This window comes from Drosophila persimilis, unplaced genomic scaffold, assembly GCF_003286085.1.
Source record: "Drosophila persimilis strain 14011-0111.01,24,50 unplaced genomic scaffold, DperRS2 tig00000000-arrow-pilon, whole genome shotgun sequence".
NCBI lineage: Eukaryota > Metazoa > Arthropoda > Insecta > Diptera > Drosophilidae > Drosophila > Drosophila persimilis.
Genome location: NW_020825288.1, coordinates 17,171,827 through 17,188,203, shown reverse-complemented (window position 1 = coordinate 17,188,203; position 16,377 = coordinate 17,171,827). Strand labels below are relative to the sequence as shown.

The following is a 16,377-nucleotide window of genomic DNA, read 5'->3' as shown; positions in this document are numbered from 1 at the left end:
TTCCACATCGCCGATGCCCATGTGTGTGTCTCCGGGCATATGAAAACGGAGACCAATTGAGCAAAATTCAGACTACCTGCCCGGCTTCTCGCCCTCTCTCTGTTTCTCCCTGTATTATCCGGCGCTTAGGCCTAAAAAACCCTTTTCCGGTGCCGCAAGATTTTCGACCTAATTAGAGAATCGGTATTTTCATTGTGTTAAAACCCAATCAACCAAATTTCCGCACACATTTTCGCAACGCCTGGCATACTACTCGCCGTATCGTTTGTGTATTTATAATGACTTTGTCGTTGAATGAAGTTCTTTAACAATCGACATTGTAAATTAGTATTTATTGCTATCTCAATTCACCTCAATTTACGGGAAACGTTGTTGTATGTATTATCATAACTCAATTATCTTTAAAGTACCATGAATATGAGTTCATTGATAAGATTAATATGTATATAATTTCTTCTATTTGTTCATTAGTATTCCATTCATTTCTTCATATCTTGAGGATTCAAACTGTAAGAGCATATGTCTGTTTGTGTGAGGCCACCATCCATAACGTAAACGTAAATATCTTTCTTTGTTTTACTATCAATCTCCATTTCTTATCACGACTTTCATCAGTTTACCATAAATTCCCTTTTTTCGCCTTGCGGACAATGGTCTTAAGTGTCATTTGGCCTAATCCGGGGTATTAACTTTTGCTGAAAATACCAACAGCATCAACAAGGACAGCAACAGTCCTGGCTGGGTATTCTTCCCAGCAGCTTACCACAAAGCGCAATTAATTTCCCAAATTATATCCAGGCCTGCAGCACTAAAAACTATTTGTCATATGTTTTGTTATATAATTGGCTTGCCTGGCCAGCCTGCCGCCAGGCAAAATACAGGATCAAATGCTGATACAAACCCAGACAGGACAGAGAGGACAGACACAATCCAAAACCCAAACAAACCCGATTCCGAATCATCGACATCGGGCAACGGGCATTGATATTGTCCAGTGGGAATCGGGGAATTCCCGCCGACTGAATGAGATCGGGCAAATTTCATTCATGAGCACGTCAGGCGCCACATGAGGTCTACCTGCTTAAGCGTGGGAAAGTTGAGAGCGGCGCAGAGCATCCCCCGCGGACACGGACACGGACACACCGTGGAGCAGGTAGGTCCGGATGAAACAGGGCTGCTCCGCAATTTGGACCACCAGTGGGTTATTTGTGCGAGGCTGGGAGTTTTTGTCTCTCCACAAAATCCCAACCGAAGACAAATTTCCGGTTTTTCGGCCAGGCCCAAATTTCCCACGGGTACGGCCCAGGATGGCGTTGGCTCCTGGTATAAATTCGCAGGCCATCTCTATTCACCATTCAGTCGAGCTAGAGAGAGCACGGAGACAACACATCATACCACACACGACACACAAAATGTTCTTCATACTCAACCTAATCCTGGCCATCACCGGCTCATCGGCGGGCGTCATTGAGCCCATGAACTATTACCAGTACACCCAGTTCCAGGCACCGCTCTCGTGGGAGGCCATCACCAGCGCGGGCCTGAAGCAGGCGCTTTCCAGTTGCCAGGATAGCTTCAAGTGGCAGCGCTGGAACTGCCCCAGCACGGACTTTGTCAAGCGGCACACTTCACCGGCTACGCCGACGCCGGAGCGAGAGGATGTCTACGTGGCCGCCATCTCCATGGCCTCCATTGTCCATACGTTGACCAAGGATTGCGCCAACGGAGTCATCGCCGGCTGCGGATGCACAGGAAACGCCTTGAACGTGCCCTGTTCCCATGAGCCGCTCAAGGCCGTGGAACTCTACGAGAAGCGGTTTGGAAGCGGCTCGGGCGCCGCTGCCCACAACCAGAGGGTGATCGGCTCGCTGCTGCAGCAGTCCTTAGTGCAGGAATGCCGCTGCAAGCAACCCGGCCCGCAGGGCAAGTGCCTCGAGGAGGAGTGCGTAAAAGTGCTGAAACCGTTCGAGGCGGTGGCCCAGGACGTGCTGCAGATGTACGACGACGCCATCCAGCTGGACAGCACTGCCAGCAATCTTAAGATCATGTGGGAGAACATTCCCCTCGACTCGCTCGTCTTCATGCAGGACTCACCAAATTATTGCGAACCAGAGGCCAGCGGCCGCTGGACGGGCACCCGAGGCCGCCAGTGCTCCAAAGATAGCAGCGGCTCGGTGGAGGAGCGCCTCTCCTGCCAGCAGCTCTGCCGCGTCTGTGGCTACCGAGTGCGCACCCAGCACGTGCGCAGCGAGCGGCGTTGCAACTGCAAACTGGTCTGGGGGTTCCGGCTCCAGTGCGACGTTTGTGTCCAGCTGGAACGACAGTACACCTGCTACTAGGGGTGCCAAGAATTGGACTGCGGGGCGCTGGTCAAGCCTCACAAAAACTTAGATTTAAATTAATTTATTTTTTTCCACCGTTTATTTATTTCTACCACAAACACCATCAATAAATACGTAATTTACGAGTAATACATAAAACTGTGCCATTACTTTTCATTGAAACTGTTAACAGACAGACTGATTTATGTAGCAATTGCAATGGTTAGAGCATTCGCCTGCCTTGCTGCATGTGAAAGCCATTTCCACTGATTACGAAATGCTTTCTTTCTATTTCGAACGTACAACCCAACCTTTAAATAACAAACTATTCTGGCTTTCTAAAAACTAAACGTGTACGACAGGTGGAGGATGGTATTGTCAGACAGACACATCTGCAACGCCATAAAGTAGACTGCTACTTGAATTTCTGAAACGCAAAGGCCCCATTGTATATCCATTAACATTAAATACATAATTGGTCGAAGCGAAATTTTAGTTGAACAAGAATTACCACTGAGTGTTCCTAGGTCTGCACCATCAAGTAGCCCCTGACACCAGCAGATGACGTGCGGATACCAGGCAAAAGCCCTCCATCCGCCCAACCGACCGAGGGACGCTGTCGCAAGTCGCGTGATTTGTTAACCGAACTGATATTCAAAGAAAATTATAACTAAACTTACTAAAAGAGCTAAGCTTGCATTCAAATTTACAAATAATTACGAGAAAGGTATGTGAGTATTAGTAATTTAATAAGAAGGAGGAAATTAGTGGTGGTTATAATATGGTAGAGGGAAATATAATTCTAGAATAAGATTCTAAACGGTTCATGCAAGGAATAACTCGATCTGCAAAGCAGAAGGGACAACGCTGTATAGTTTCTAGTGGATCTAATAGGAATCGTGAATCGTTATGCGGCTCAACAAATCAGGGATATCTATGGGATTTTGGAGCAGACATATTTGGGTACCACTATGTATAGCAAAGCATGCAAAATTCTGACGCTCATCCAGAACCAATTGAGTCCGAATAATAGGTAATTTCTGCAACTTTCGAGACCCACACATCATTTGATAAAAACACGCAATCAACCCGATGTCTATATGTTTATTCCAAAGGACCTACAACCTAAAATCGAATCTTAATGCATTTTGAGATTGTTGTACTAACTGCCCGGTGCTTCTTAGCTAATCCAAGTGGTCGGCTTGCCCTCCACCCGATATCCGTTGTAGGCGGCGGCTGCTGAGGAGGCGGCAGCTGCCAGCTCGGATCTCCGACTCGGCTCGCCGGCCCAGTAGGACGGGACCTCGTAGCTCTGGACCATCTTGTTGCCGTTCTTGATGGCCGAGATTATGAGAAGGAAGATGGCCAGTTTGCCCACCAGGATTGACTTGACCAGCAGCAGCTTAAGCTTCGTCACCAGGAACGGCACAATAGCGGACTGGATGAGGAAGGGCAGGATGAAGAGGGGCAGCACTTTGGTAATCATGTCGTACTTCTTGCCGCGACCTAGAACGATTCAATGGGTTTGAGTGGGATGAGCTTTACTCCTACATAAATTAGCAGACTCACCTTCTTCGCTGTTATCCGTGGTCAGCCAACGAGCTGCCATGATCTCCTTGAGGTTCTCGCCATCCAGCTTCACGTGCACGATATCATTGCTCATGTCCAGGCTGACATTGAGGCCAGGGCCCACAAAGTAGCGTTGTATGGTTTCATCCTCAGACTGCAGATCGGGCTGCTCTGTCCCTGTCCCTGTCGCTGTCCCCGTCTCTGCTGCACCTGATTCCTCACGCCTCTTGTTGCGATCCTTGCGCTTGCGTTTACGTCTCTTCTTGCCCGCTGACGTCTCGTTGTCATCGTAGATGGGCGCCCCGGTTTGGGCCTCGAGCAGGGCCTCGGCATTGGCTTCCTGGCGCAGCTCCTGGGCCAGGACATCTGCAGCCTCCAGCTGCTCCTGGTCGCTCTGTGGCTCTGGGCCTTCGGCAGCCTCGTTGTTGGCTATCTGGGAAGCACCCACGCGGTCCCTCAGACGCTTTTTGTACTCACTGGTCGTCTTGTTGCCCAGATAGGTGCTCTTGTAGTTCTTGTAAATGCCCATGAAGATGTGAGAGTTCTTCCTCAGGGACTGCTTGTCCTCCGGCTCGTAGCTACTCGCCAGCCCCCGGGCCGCTTCCGTGGCAGACGCTGCCTCACTGGTCGTCTCCTGTCCGCCATCATGCCCCCTGGTCAGGGCGGTGCAGAGCACACTCAATAAAAGGAATCTCACTAGGCTGCTCATCTCTGCTGCATGTCACCCGTCGCCGATCTGTGATTGTTTGCTCCGCTCGATGTGTTCGCGCTGCACTGGCCAGCCACAAAATGTGGCACGATCAGCGGCCGCCAAGCATTTTATCAACTTAGAAGAAAGCAGCCAGACCGAGAGCCAGGCTGCTGCCAGTGCCAGCGCCAGACGAGTGGCATTCTGATGCTGGAATTGGCATTGGAATTGAGCACATCCAAGCAAAGCGTCCAACAAGCAGCCGGACAACGACAACCAGCAACCAGGTAGCCGCCAAGCAGGAACACAGCTGCCACAGAACCAACAGGTTGCCCCATCCAGCGATAGAACACGATTCTTGCGCTGGATTTGCAACAGAATCCTCTTCAATTAAATTGCCAGTCTTCGATGTCGACGTCTATGTCTATGTCTTGGTCTTGGTCTTGGTCAAAACATTGCTGGCCCGTTGCGAGTTCGAAAGAAGAAAATATCTAGAGTAGGCCTGCAATTTCTCACTGATCTCGCTCATTGATTTCTTTTAGCTGTAATTGCCCCTTGCCGCCGCCACCGCTACATGGCCCCACCACCACCACCACCAACACCGTCAGCATTAGCCATAAATAATACCGAATCGTTAAGTAGCCTGCTAACGGTTCGTGCTTGGTTCTTTGGCCCACAGGCAGGCCGAAACAGAGCCAGTCCCAGCGACGCCTTCAATTAACTCTGACGGCGATTGCATGAGAAAGTTGTTGACAAAACTGGCGCACAGAGAGCTGATCTTCTGCAAGGTGTCCGGGCGGAGGGGCGCTAAGACTGAAAATCCAGAGTAGAAAGTAAATTCTATCGATGGTGGCATGAAAAATCCGCTTCACATATTAGGTATCTTAATTTACTTTCACACAATTAGCAGTGATGCCAGCCAATTAGCAAAAGAAACAAAGTTAAAACATGAAAGAAAGAGGACCTTGCATGAGAGATACATGTATGTCCATAGCTGTAATCTCATGCCTCGATAACATTTATGTCAATCTATGTCCCGACAGTCGCAAAATCCCCGATCTTATCTTATCTGTAAAATGATAATCCACAATAAATAGTATCAGTCCAAAAACGTTGAACAAGTGACCAGTAATCCATCCGCCATGTATCTGACGTCACAGCATACAAAAAAATAAATACAAATACAATATCTCCCAGATCTGATCCATCTTACGGCACAATAGTTATATTAAAGTCAATATCAATGAATAAGTAATGCAAAGCTATTCGTAGACATTCAGAATTGATGGAAAAGTTTTAGAGAAGTGGAAAACTTCCAACTGCATTCAGATACGTTCTATGAAGGTGCCCTTTGGGAAGTAAAACTAATTTCGATTATCTGCCATACTGCCATTATTTATTGGATGTCAGATAAAGAACTATTACTGTACACCTGCCTGAAAGCTGAAATTAGCTTGTACTATTATCATTATCATTTTCGGAATGCCGTAAACGAAAGTGAATTGCCAGGGTGTGGGTTGAGGAGAGGGTAAGGCCTGCGCCAGACACTCATCAATGAATGACCGTTCCGTTACTATGCCGTCGAGTGAAGCATTTTAAGTACAGGCATAGATTGAAAATTAAAATGCAGCGCCTGCTTATTAATTAGCTGATAAATCATTACCGGCCAGCGACGAAAAATGAAAGCGAATCGATCGGGTAGATGCGGCGACGGCATGGGTATGGCGGCTGCCCTCAATATAGACACGCGTCGTGAAAGAATGCCCATGTCCAAGTCCAAGTCCAAGTTCCTATGTAGCACCAAATGCGTTGCGCTGGGCCCCCCCAAAAAGGGCCCTCGTGTCGGGCTGCATGCATATTCAAAGAAGTACGCCATCAGATTCGGCATCAGTCAGCCAGTCGGAGCCAGAGACATACTTGTACTCGCACTGTGGCACGATTTGCTTGTTTTGGCGCACGTTCGTGCCGTGAGACGCTCCGATGTCCGGCTGTCGAATTTCAAGTAGCCGCCAGAGGGCTGGCCAAGACCCACGTCGATAAAAGCAAATGCCAGTGTGGGCCATGCATTCAATAGTCGTCCGGTGCCAGAACTGTGCAGAGCTGAGCAGAGCCCAACGGATTACCAGATTCCCGAATCGAAGGACTAAACGAACATCAACGAAAGAACTCGAAATGGCCGCCATCCAGAAAACTGTGTTCGCCATCGTGTGCCTATGCCTGGCCTTTAACGTGGTGTTGGGCCAGCAGCAGCCCGCCAATAGCTCGGACTCCGACTCGGATGTTGCTGGTCAGTTCAGAAGGAAGGGACTCTACAGCCATATCTACAGTAGCTAACCAGTTTGTTCTTCTTGCAGAGAGCCGCACGTTCGGCCACCATTTCCTGCGCCGCATCAGCTTCGCTCTTGTGCCCGGAGCCTTCGTGGTGGGCGTGATCACCACCCTGCTGGCGGCCCTGACGGTCGTCTCCATGAAGGGACTGGGAGTGGGCGTCATCCTGCTGGTGCTGGCCATCGGACAGATGCTGTCGCGAGCCCTGCCGGTCCAGGCAGCCGCCTATGCTGCCGCACCCGTGGCGGCTCCAGTGCCCGTCGTCTACTCGCACTCGCACACCCAGCAGCCCGTCTGGCTGGAGAAGGAGTGGTAGAGATGGGATCCATACGGCGCTCGAATGGGGCCAAAGATCGAGATCAGGACGAGAAAGCGAGCTGGTAGCAGGCCATGTTTTACCTCAATCTCAGCGAGCATGCAACCAAATAATAATTTAAGACTAGTTTAAATTATTTATTTATTACAACAAGTAAAGAATGGAAAGTATTGATTTCATTTGATTGTGCCTGTGTCTGTGCCTCTGCCCCTTCCCATGGAAAGTGAAATCTCCGCCCCGCCTCCGCCTCATTGGGTATGCAGCAGAGGGCGTCGCTGATTTACGGTTCTTTTAACTGCCCTTCCGTAGTGCCAGTTCCCGACTTGGACACTGCGACGTGCTCGCCCACACAGACGTTGAAAGAAAGCAAAGTCCCACTCCCGAAGCCACAGCGATAGAAATGGGTCATACCCACCCGTCTAGCTGGGGATGGATTTCTCCTTGAATATATGATGAATATCACTCATGTCTCATTATGGCCAACGATTAATTAATTAGACTCTCACTTGATAAGTAGTCACTTAATTGAAAACGCATCACTTTTCTATCCATCCAGCCTCTCAATCATCATCTCGAATCCGGCTTCAATTGTTCCACTTTATACGCCAATTTAACAATTTTGCACTCTGTCACCGAAGTAAAGCATTTGGGTGACTTCACAGTCGGTTGGATACCCTTACTAATTATGGATAGCTTGAATATTTAAAAATTCTTCCATAAGCAGAATGTTTGAGTTCTTACACACCCGATTTCCTTTTTCAAACAGTTCAATCCTTTATTTATTGAAGCCTGAAATAACTCTTAGATGTTTCGAATGGTTCATGATTATTTCAGTATCGCAAAAGAATATCTGTTTCAATTAGAAAAGAAAAGGTTACACATTCCAAACATCTAGCCGATATTATGTATAACGGATATTTGAAATGGATCGTAAAAATCATCTGGTGTGTTGAAAACTAAACTAAACCACTGTATGGTCAATAAAGCAGATTTTAGGGTACAATAATAGCAAATGTGCTCTCGATATCCTTATTATCTTATCACTCAGATATTCCTCTGTTAGATAGGGTATGAAAATTTCTAATGCGCAGACAGCATCACTACTGAAAGAGAAGGGGGTTACTCTTACTTGCTGACGCACCGGTGACACAGTTAGCCTGGCTGATACATGAGACAAGTGCCACCACTTCGCAGCCGAATTGCCGCTGAGCGAGAGAACAAATGGGAGCGGAGATCAGTGAAATGGGTGATTTAGCCAGGTGTGAATGGATATGTTTTGACTAGGCCAAGAAGTTCGGCGGTAAACAAACGGATTGGCCGGCCATAAGTCAGGCAAATGGGGCAAGGCAAGGCACGGCAAGGCAAGTGGAGAGCGACAGCGATATAAGCAACTGCAAGTGCAACCGCAGCTTGACCCGCTAAACTAAATCTGAGCGTCAGTGGAGCGTTGGCGAGCCGAAACCAGTTGGCCAGAGGAAAGCGGCCAAGAAATCACTGCGATGGGGTACTGGCTGGTCCAGCCAAGGATTGCTGGTGGTCCGAGCGCGGCAATGATTTCAGTTCTGCACTGTCACTGCTGAGGTGCAGTTGTGTTGTGTACCGAGCAATTGTCATTGGAAAAACGAATAGTACTTTGAAAAATGCACGCCACCTCAACCAGCACCAGAGCCTTGCGAGTCCTTTTCGGACTCTGCCTTTTGCTGAGCCTCGATCGTGCGTCGGCCCAGAATCTGGCAGAGGCTAGCGAAGACTCGAACCCGTCGGAGCCCCGGGCGCACTCGGCGAATAGTGTGTCATACTTTAGGGCGTCGATTCCAATGCGAATCTACGAGTGTCTGCGGGAGTCCAGCATGCTGCACTGCACCAAGCTGTATGTGCTGCAAAAGATGGAGGAGCGACGCCAGATGGCCAGCTCGGGCAACCTGACCAGGGACTTCCTCGACCAGTTCTTCGGCGAGGAGACCCAGATGGGTAGCCTCATTTCGCAGAAGTACCAGCAGATGTCGGAGAAGGAGCTGAATCAGCGGCTGGTCGTGAACTTCCAGCGCTTTTTCAAGCACCGCGATCTCAAGCTACACTTCCTGTCCGGCATGCTGGTCAAGATAGTCCCCAGCAAGGACAACAAGCTAAAGTTCTCCCTGAAAAAGGGTGAGTATTAAACCGAAGTCCTGTCAGCTGAATGACGATCCTTCGCTTGCAGCTGGCAAATCCCGCGTGGGACGTGCCAGACGACGCGAAACGGAGGAGCTTGAGCTGAATCTTATGAACATTCCCTCGATTGGCGGAGTGGGCGGCAACAGCGGCAGCGTGGAGAACTACGAGCCGGAGGCGGAGGGCGACTCCAAGCAGCAGGGGCTCCTGGGCGGCGGCGGTGGCGGTGCCGAAGATGGTGGCGGGATCGGCGGCGGACTCTTGAGAAAGCGGAAGCACAAAAAGAACTCCAATAAGGTGACCATGATGCAGGTGGCCGTTCCCATGCTGATCTTTCCCATCGTCCTGCTGGGCAGCCTGCTGCCCTTCATCCTGCCTGCCCTCAAGATGGCCACCATTATGTCGCTGGTGATGAACAATGGCGCCTTCTTGGCCGCCCTGCTCTATGCCGCTCGCACCCAGTTCAACACCCACGAGGAGCAGCAGCACATCAGCTACAGTTAGCTCTTTCATCAGTGAACGCTAACCTTTCACCTTTCACACTTGTCACTTTCCCAATAAAGACTGTCTCTTGTGTTATGGCTTCATTTTTCCAGATCAGAAACTCATTAAAAAAACGCGGAAACTTCAATTATATGGGTGGGTGGCAGTATCCACGGTCTGGGAGGAAAGGATTCATTTGATCATATAAAAATGCATTGCCACCACTTTAGATACGCACAACCTTATTATAGAATACCATTTGATGGTATGGGTCCCATTTGTAGGATTGTTCTACAGAACAAATTAGGTATATTTCATTATAGTTTGTGATTGTTCAAAACATCCTTGGCCATTTGATCAATGCTTTCGCAATCTTTTTGCCTTTCAATCAATCTATTCAAATGCTGAAATGCTGAACATCGAAAAGAAACACAATTGATGATTTTTTGTAAGTTTTATATAATTTTGTTTGTAGAGTTTCGCAACAATTGTTGGATTGAAATGTACAGTTGGGACCTTTATGACTAACACAATGTACACACGCATAAAAGTCGATGCTTAGAGTAGAGCTTAGTAGGTACACTTAATTCTAGAACCTCTTGCGTAAATATACAATTATTTATATGTAGGTATAGAGATAGAGAGAGGGTGGCAGATGCGTTCAGCCTTGAACGACAAGTGCGAGATAAGGTTGTGTAAAAAATTAATAAACGTGCAGATTTTGTTAACAATTTGTTGCTTTGCACATGTAGCTTTGACTAATCTCGAATAGTTTTCTTCTTGGTTGTATTTGGAATTGAAGCCATTGATTTGTAAAACGTTTCTTGTGGAACCCTTCAAAATTTGCAATCGGGTCTGCGCCTCGCCTCCCGTCGCTCCGCTGCTCGGACTTCCTTCCCCAAACTCGTATTAACAGACACCACTTATGAGTAGGCAGTATGGAGCAGAGCCATTATTTGCTACTATTAAATACTGCAGACCCGATTGTGAAACAAGAAATTTGTTCGTTAGTTCGCTTAGTTAGGATTGGTAACTGCTGACCCACTCGATGGGGCCCTCCCTGCCTAGTCTCGCTTGCAGTCGGACTCCTTGTTCACAACGGAGGCGCTCTTTCGGTCCTCCTCGCTGATGTCATTGTCGTCCCAGCCCCAGATGGCGTGCTCTTCCTTCTCGTGGTCCAGATGGGCCACCAGCTCGCTGGTGGGGATGGCATTGTTGTTGTTGGCATCCATCAGGGCGGCAATGTGCGAGCCGTCGCCAGTGCGCAGCGCCCGCTTGTACACCATCTCCTGCGAGACGAACTTCAGATCATAGGCCTGACCTGTGGATGGAGAAGGGAACAGAGAACAGAGCGGCATTATTGAAACGTCTGTCCTTCATTGGGGGGGTGGGTTAGAGACCGTACCGATTTTTGCCATCACGTCAATGAAGGCAGTGGTCCAGTTGAAGCTGTAGGTTCCCAGCTCGGCTGCCTTGTAGTCCCAGGGGAAGACGTGGTGGTAGTTGTGCCATCCCTCGCCGATGGTGAGGGTCGACACCAACTTGTTGTTCCTCGCACTCACATTCACGTCGTAGGCCTTCATGCCGTAGAAGTGGGCGGCGCTGTTCACCAGCCAGGTGAAGTGCAGCGACAGACAGAAACGGAGCATGGAGCAGGTGAAGAAGCAGACGCGCAGCGAGCTGCCCATAAAGTAGTAGGGGAATATCATGGGCACCACGAAGCAGCAGATGGGCATAACAACAAAGTAGAATCTGGAAAGGACCGCAGATTTTTTAGCAAAAAATTCGTGGCGATCTGAAGGTCTGAAGGGAGGAGCTTACTTCTTCTGGAAAATCACCACGGGATCCTCCTCAATATCGGCCATCGAGATCTGTTTGCCCTTGCTGGTCACGTCCGGGTGCTTCTTGCACATCAGCCAGCCCATGTGGGCGAAGAAGAAGCCGCGTCGGGAGTTGTGGGGATCGGCGTGTGTGTCGGTGAACTTGTGGTGCACACGGTGGTCACGGGTCCACTCCCAGATGCTGTTCTGGAAGGCCAGGGACTGGCACAGCATAAGGAAGATGCGCAGCGGCAGCTTGGCCTTGTAGGCCTTGTGCGACCACAGACGGTGGACGCCGGCCGTGATGCCCAGACCGCCCAGGAACATGGTCGCGTACACTGCGAACGAAATCAGCAGAAATCAGTAAATGTCCCACAAGCCTATAGCGCGATCCTGGTTGTACTCACCGGGTAAGAGCTCCATGTAGGCGCTCTCGGCAAAGACCAGGTAGAGACCGTACAGAGCCATCGAGTGGAGGACGATGAAGAGGCCCACGTTGCGCCAAACAATCTCCATTTGGAAGGGCTTCTTCTCAGTCTCAGCCACGGGCTCCGACTTCTTGGCGGGCGCTTGTTTCACGGCCTTCGGGGTCGTGGCTGAGGAAGCGGGAGCGGCGGCCACCTTGTTGTTGTTGCCGTCAGCAATGGCCGTCTCGGCCAGTATGAAGGTGCTGCCTATTATGTTGGGCGTCATCTGCAAAACGATCGAAACGGAGAGCACGCACCCATTAGTATTGGCATTCCCACAGGTTGCTTCCTGATTTATGGCCTGTCAACCGGGCCGGGCCGTCTTTGTCGTCTCAATCTGTGCACCTTAGAGATGCAAATCACTCTGTCGGGCGGTGGGTGCTGCTACACATCACCCCTCATTTGGTATGCGAGACAGGCTCCTCCAGCACTTCCACATAAAAGGCATCCCCAGCTGCAGTACACCACACCACACGACTAATTATGGACCATATTGAGATTGAGGTGACTGCCGGAGCAGAGCAGAGCAGCTGCCTGAGCAGCGCGACCTTCGCCGTTAGCCAGCTCCAAGCTTCAATGATACTCGAAGCTGATACAAAGATAGCAAGCCGGAAACGCAAAGAGAATTCCGAAAAATCAAAACTCAACCAAAAAATCCCCCCCAAAAACCATCAATAATGTGATGTTGTACACGACGACTAATTTATTTGCATATCCATTCTTTAAAAATGTTTTCCTCTATCAATCGGTTTGTTCTATTGAAATCCAGAGCCTTCCAATATTCATAGAAACTGTACTTTTACCCTAGTCGAAGCTTCTGTTCGCTGCGCATAAAGGGAAACTTTTCGAAAACAAAGTTGAAAGTTCTAGGAAAATAGAGCCTTGGAACTTAGGCGTTCCTAAATCATAAGCGATTGAGGTAGTCTAACGACGAAGGCACATTTGAATTTCATTGGACTTTATGAGGCGGCGAATTAATTCATGAACGGGCGCGTGTCGCAGGGTTCAAGCAAAGCATGGCCCAACCGCCTTGAGGGTTCGTTGATACCAAAACTGCACAATGATTCGGATTGTGCATAGGATTGTGCACTTTGAGTTTGCGAGCCAACACACCAACTGCAAAGGCAGTAATTTGCAAGCCTGGCATTATCTAGGCCTTCAATTTTTGTATCTTTCGGACACTCGAACAGCAGTGAAGCCAGTTCCAGTTGCCAGCTGCCTAAATGGCTGATCTTCACCTCCTCTAGAATCTCTAGAATAGACAACCGGTTGACCTCCCAGCCTGTGCATGTTTTTATTGATTCAAACAAAAGTATTCTTATTGGCAGCGGCTTTCGAGCTGTGCGCGTAGATTTCGAGCCATTAACTTGTTGTCATGGTTCAATGTCAAGTCGTGTGCCTTGAATTTATTCGCCGACGGCTCTGGCTCTGACTGGGGCCGCTGCCTCTCAGTTCAAGTTTGGTGGAAAGGTGCGGGCTCGGGCCGTGCGTCCTTCTCTGGCATTAAACACTTTTTACAGCTAATTAGCATCAGAATAAAAACTGACTACAAGTCGATGCGATGAGTACTGTAATTCGATTTCGTTATCAATCCATTGAGGGATACCGGGACTTGTCGAGGCGAGACACGGATAATTTCATGCAGAAGCCACGCGCACCCAAAAGTAAACTAGTTATGCCACGGGCCACACGAGCCCGAGTGACAGAATCCGCTTCGTATTATATTTAACTTTGGCTCGGATCAGGCACGACGTTCAATCATCCTTACCGGAATATTAGCATAGTTAAGTAACCGCGATAAATTTATGTATAGAACTGCTTTTGTTTCGGGTTCTCCAGAGTCTCCGACGACCAAGTTTCTTGTTCGGCGGCAACAAGTTCTGGGGGTTTAGGTTTTTGCCTTGAGCTTTCGGCTTAACTTTGACTTTGGGCTCGGAGTTCTCGATTCTTGTCGCAATCTTTTCAGGGTGTGCTGACTCCAACATGTCTTGGAACGAAGTTTGGCTGGTCGGTGTCGGTGGCCCGAACCACGTCATAGCGGACAAACAGACAAGCAGACATCGAGGGAGACAGAGCCAGAGACGAAAGCAATAGTAATAAATATAATACAAATGTGAATAGCTACGGAACCTGACTCAAAACTCAAATCTAATACGGCACTGTGGCGTGGCTCTACTGTGGCTCTACAGTGGCTCTAGTGATTGATACTGGGAGAGCTTCCATTGATCGATTCGCTCAGCGCACGCAACACACGACGCCTGCCGCATATCAAAATCGAATCATTGGGACTCAGAATCGGACTCGGAGTCAGAGCCAGAGCCGGACTCAGACTTAGACTGGGGATTGGGAACGTGACTTTGGCCTGGTCACTGTTCTATATGCGGAGGGGAGCTTTAATATGCTTATAGCTGCATATAGCCGATAGCCGTGCACAGTTCGCATTATGCGTGGCATCCATATTCATTCTTGGTTACTTCTGCCGCATTCGCAATTAGCGCGTGCGCCAAAGAGATTCGGGGGATTGGGATTCTCCCATAGAAACAATGTCCCCTCGATTTTGTCGCCTTGATCATCGCCCAAGCCGTGGAATTCTGTCTATCTAGACAGTTCCATTCGGACTTTTTAAGGGTAGCATAATTATTGTATTATGAGGAGTACGTGAGGCGGCGGCACATTGTTTCTGCTTCTGCTGGGGTATTACTCAGAGTGTGTTTGGATCTTTAAAATTTGGATTTGCGTAAGCACCTATCCAAATCTAATATCCGAAATGGTTCTTTCATAAATACTTTTTACTGCTCTGCTGAATGCGATTTCCTATAGATGAATCACATCGCACGATTGTCTTTTGAAGTGGTTTTGGTTTTGATGCTTTGGCAAGCGGGTTTCTGTTGAAATTCGGCTTAAACTTTTATGATAGTTTCGATTTGGTTTCCTGACTCGATTGACTTCCGCAAAGCGTAATCAAGAGTCGAGACCATCAGTGTCAGGTGGGAGAGTTTTTCAAGAAATGTTCTTCAGCATTCCTAACCGATTTTAGCCCTCACACTCACCTTTAAGGATTGTGTAGCAACAGCTAGGGAAAATCCAAGATAAAACGGATACAAAATTCACGCACAAGAAACTATTTGGTTAGTTTCGTTTAGAACCGTTCGAATGGGCACAACACCGAAATTCACAGGGCACACAAAAGTTCGTTTCGTATCCAGTATCTAAGGATATTCAGGCTCGTTCGGATTGAGGGGTTTTTTAAATTTGTCAGCTTCTTTTGGCCACACAACCACGGCACGTCCACGAGGCGCGATGAATGCACGGCGTATGAGGGTACGGATCGAGTGGCAGTGCTTTTTAAGCGCCTAGGTTAAAGAATTCGCACAGCCGAGTGTTAGACGCGCTGAGCTGAGAGAGCACTCGGATACAGTGTCTCAAATGTTTTCCAACACCGAAATTTAAAGCCGTCTCTCTGCTTCACCTCGCTCCACGGCGGCTCCACTTTGCTGCTGCTGCTGCTGCTCTGCTGCTGTTGCTGTTGCTGCGGCGGCGTCGGCGGCTGCGAATCGTCGGCGATTCTTGGGCTGTGACGATCGGATCGATCGATCGTTAAGACGGGGCCGGGGTCGCCTATGCTTCAGCATGTGCGTGTGTTCGTGTGTGTGTGTGTGTGTGTGCGTTTGTGTTTTGTGATGAGCGGCGCGTGGCTCTGGGACAAGTGTGCGTGTGGGGATGAGAGATCAGCGAAGAACGAGAATAATCTAGTTGCGGTTTCCAGATCACTTACACTTTCCACCAGGAAAGGGGAAATACCGCCAGTGAGCGCGCGATTGCGCAGATTTGGACAAGTTCACGTCGACCCGCAGCCCCGAGAAGATCTCACACGAACCTGCCCTGCAACTTTTGGCCAGCCTTTCGAACGCCTTTCGTACTGGCCCAACGCAGTCGCGGGTCAAGCAGATCAAACTATCGGTCAAGCGAGCACGTCTTTCGCGTTTCGGCGGTGATTTCTTTTTCGTACCGCTTACTAATGAAGTCTACTGTATGCTCGAAAACTTGTTATCCGCATTATATAATGTTAATGTTCTTAATTCACTCCGGATCTGGGCCATATATTACGCGATGTATGTCAGATGCCAAACGCCAAACGCCAAACAGTTTAACCAGTTTGCCACTTTGGCCTTGCCGTGCTCCATGCTCTATGCTCCATGCATATTCACCGATGATCCACCCTGACGTCCAAAGC

General features: G+C 48.9%; 5 protein-coding genes across 5 annotated transcripts; 3 read left to right on the top strand and 2 right to left on the bottom strand.

The window, feature by feature from the left end:
• The first annotated feature begins 463 nt into the window (after positions 1 to 463).
• LOC6587352 (wnt inhibitor of Dorsal protein) lies at positions 464 to 2,339 on the top strand. Its single transcript, XM_002013999.2, has one exon. It carries the CDS (start codon positions 1,164 to 1,166, stop codon positions 2,337 to 2,339), a length of 1,176 nt encoding a protein of 391 aa, XP_002014035.2. The 5' UTR covers positions 464 to 1,163.
• Positions 2,340 to 3,414: 1,075 nt separating this feature from the next.
• LOC6587558 lies at positions 3,415 to 4,599 on the bottom strand. The gene is made up of 2 exons (XM_002013998.2): positions 3,891 to 4,599; positions 3,415 to 3,827 (listed from the first exon to the last, which is right to left on the bottom strand). Exons 1-2 carry the CDS (start codon positions 4,597 to 4,599, stop codon positions 3,502 to 3,504), a joined length of 1,035 nt encoding a protein of 344 aa, XP_002014034.1. The 3' UTR covers positions 3,415 to 3,501.
• A 2,151-nt stretch (positions 4,600 to 6,750) lies between these two features.
• Positions 6,751 to 7,360, top strand: LOC6587556. The gene is made up of 2 exons (XM_002013997.2): positions 6,751 to 6,865; positions 6,933 to 7,360. Exons 1-2 carry the CDS (start codon positions 6,751 to 6,753, stop codon positions 7,220 to 7,222), a joined length of 405 nt encoding a protein of 134 aa, XP_002014033.1. The 3' UTR covers positions 7,223 to 7,360.
• Positions 7,361 to 8,862: 1,502 nt separating this feature from the next.
• On the top strand, positions 8,863 to 9,877 carry LOC6587507. Its single transcript, XM_002013996.1, has 2 exons — positions 8,863 to 9,370; positions 9,423 to 9,877. The coding sequence occupies exons 1-2, from the start codon at positions 8,863 to 8,865 to the stop codon at positions 9,875 to 9,877; spliced, it is 963 nt and encodes a 320-aa protein (XP_002014032.1).
• Positions 9,878 to 10,295: 418 nt separating this feature from the next.
• Positions 10,296 to 15,479, bottom strand: LOC6587483 (stearoyl-CoA desaturase 5). Its single transcript, XM_026987600.1, has 5 exons — positions 15,194 to 15,479; positions 12,084 to 12,369; positions 11,678 to 12,014; positions 11,262 to 11,608; positions 10,296 to 11,177 (listed from the first exon to the last, which is right to left on the bottom strand). The coding sequence occupies exons 2-5, from the start codon at positions 12,367 to 12,369 to the stop codon at positions 10,921 to 10,923; spliced, it is 1,227 nt and encodes a 408-aa protein (XP_026843401.1). The 5' UTR covers positions 15,194 to 15,479; the 3' UTR covers positions 10,296 to 10,920.
• Positions 15,480 to 16,377: the final 898 nt, after the last annotated feature.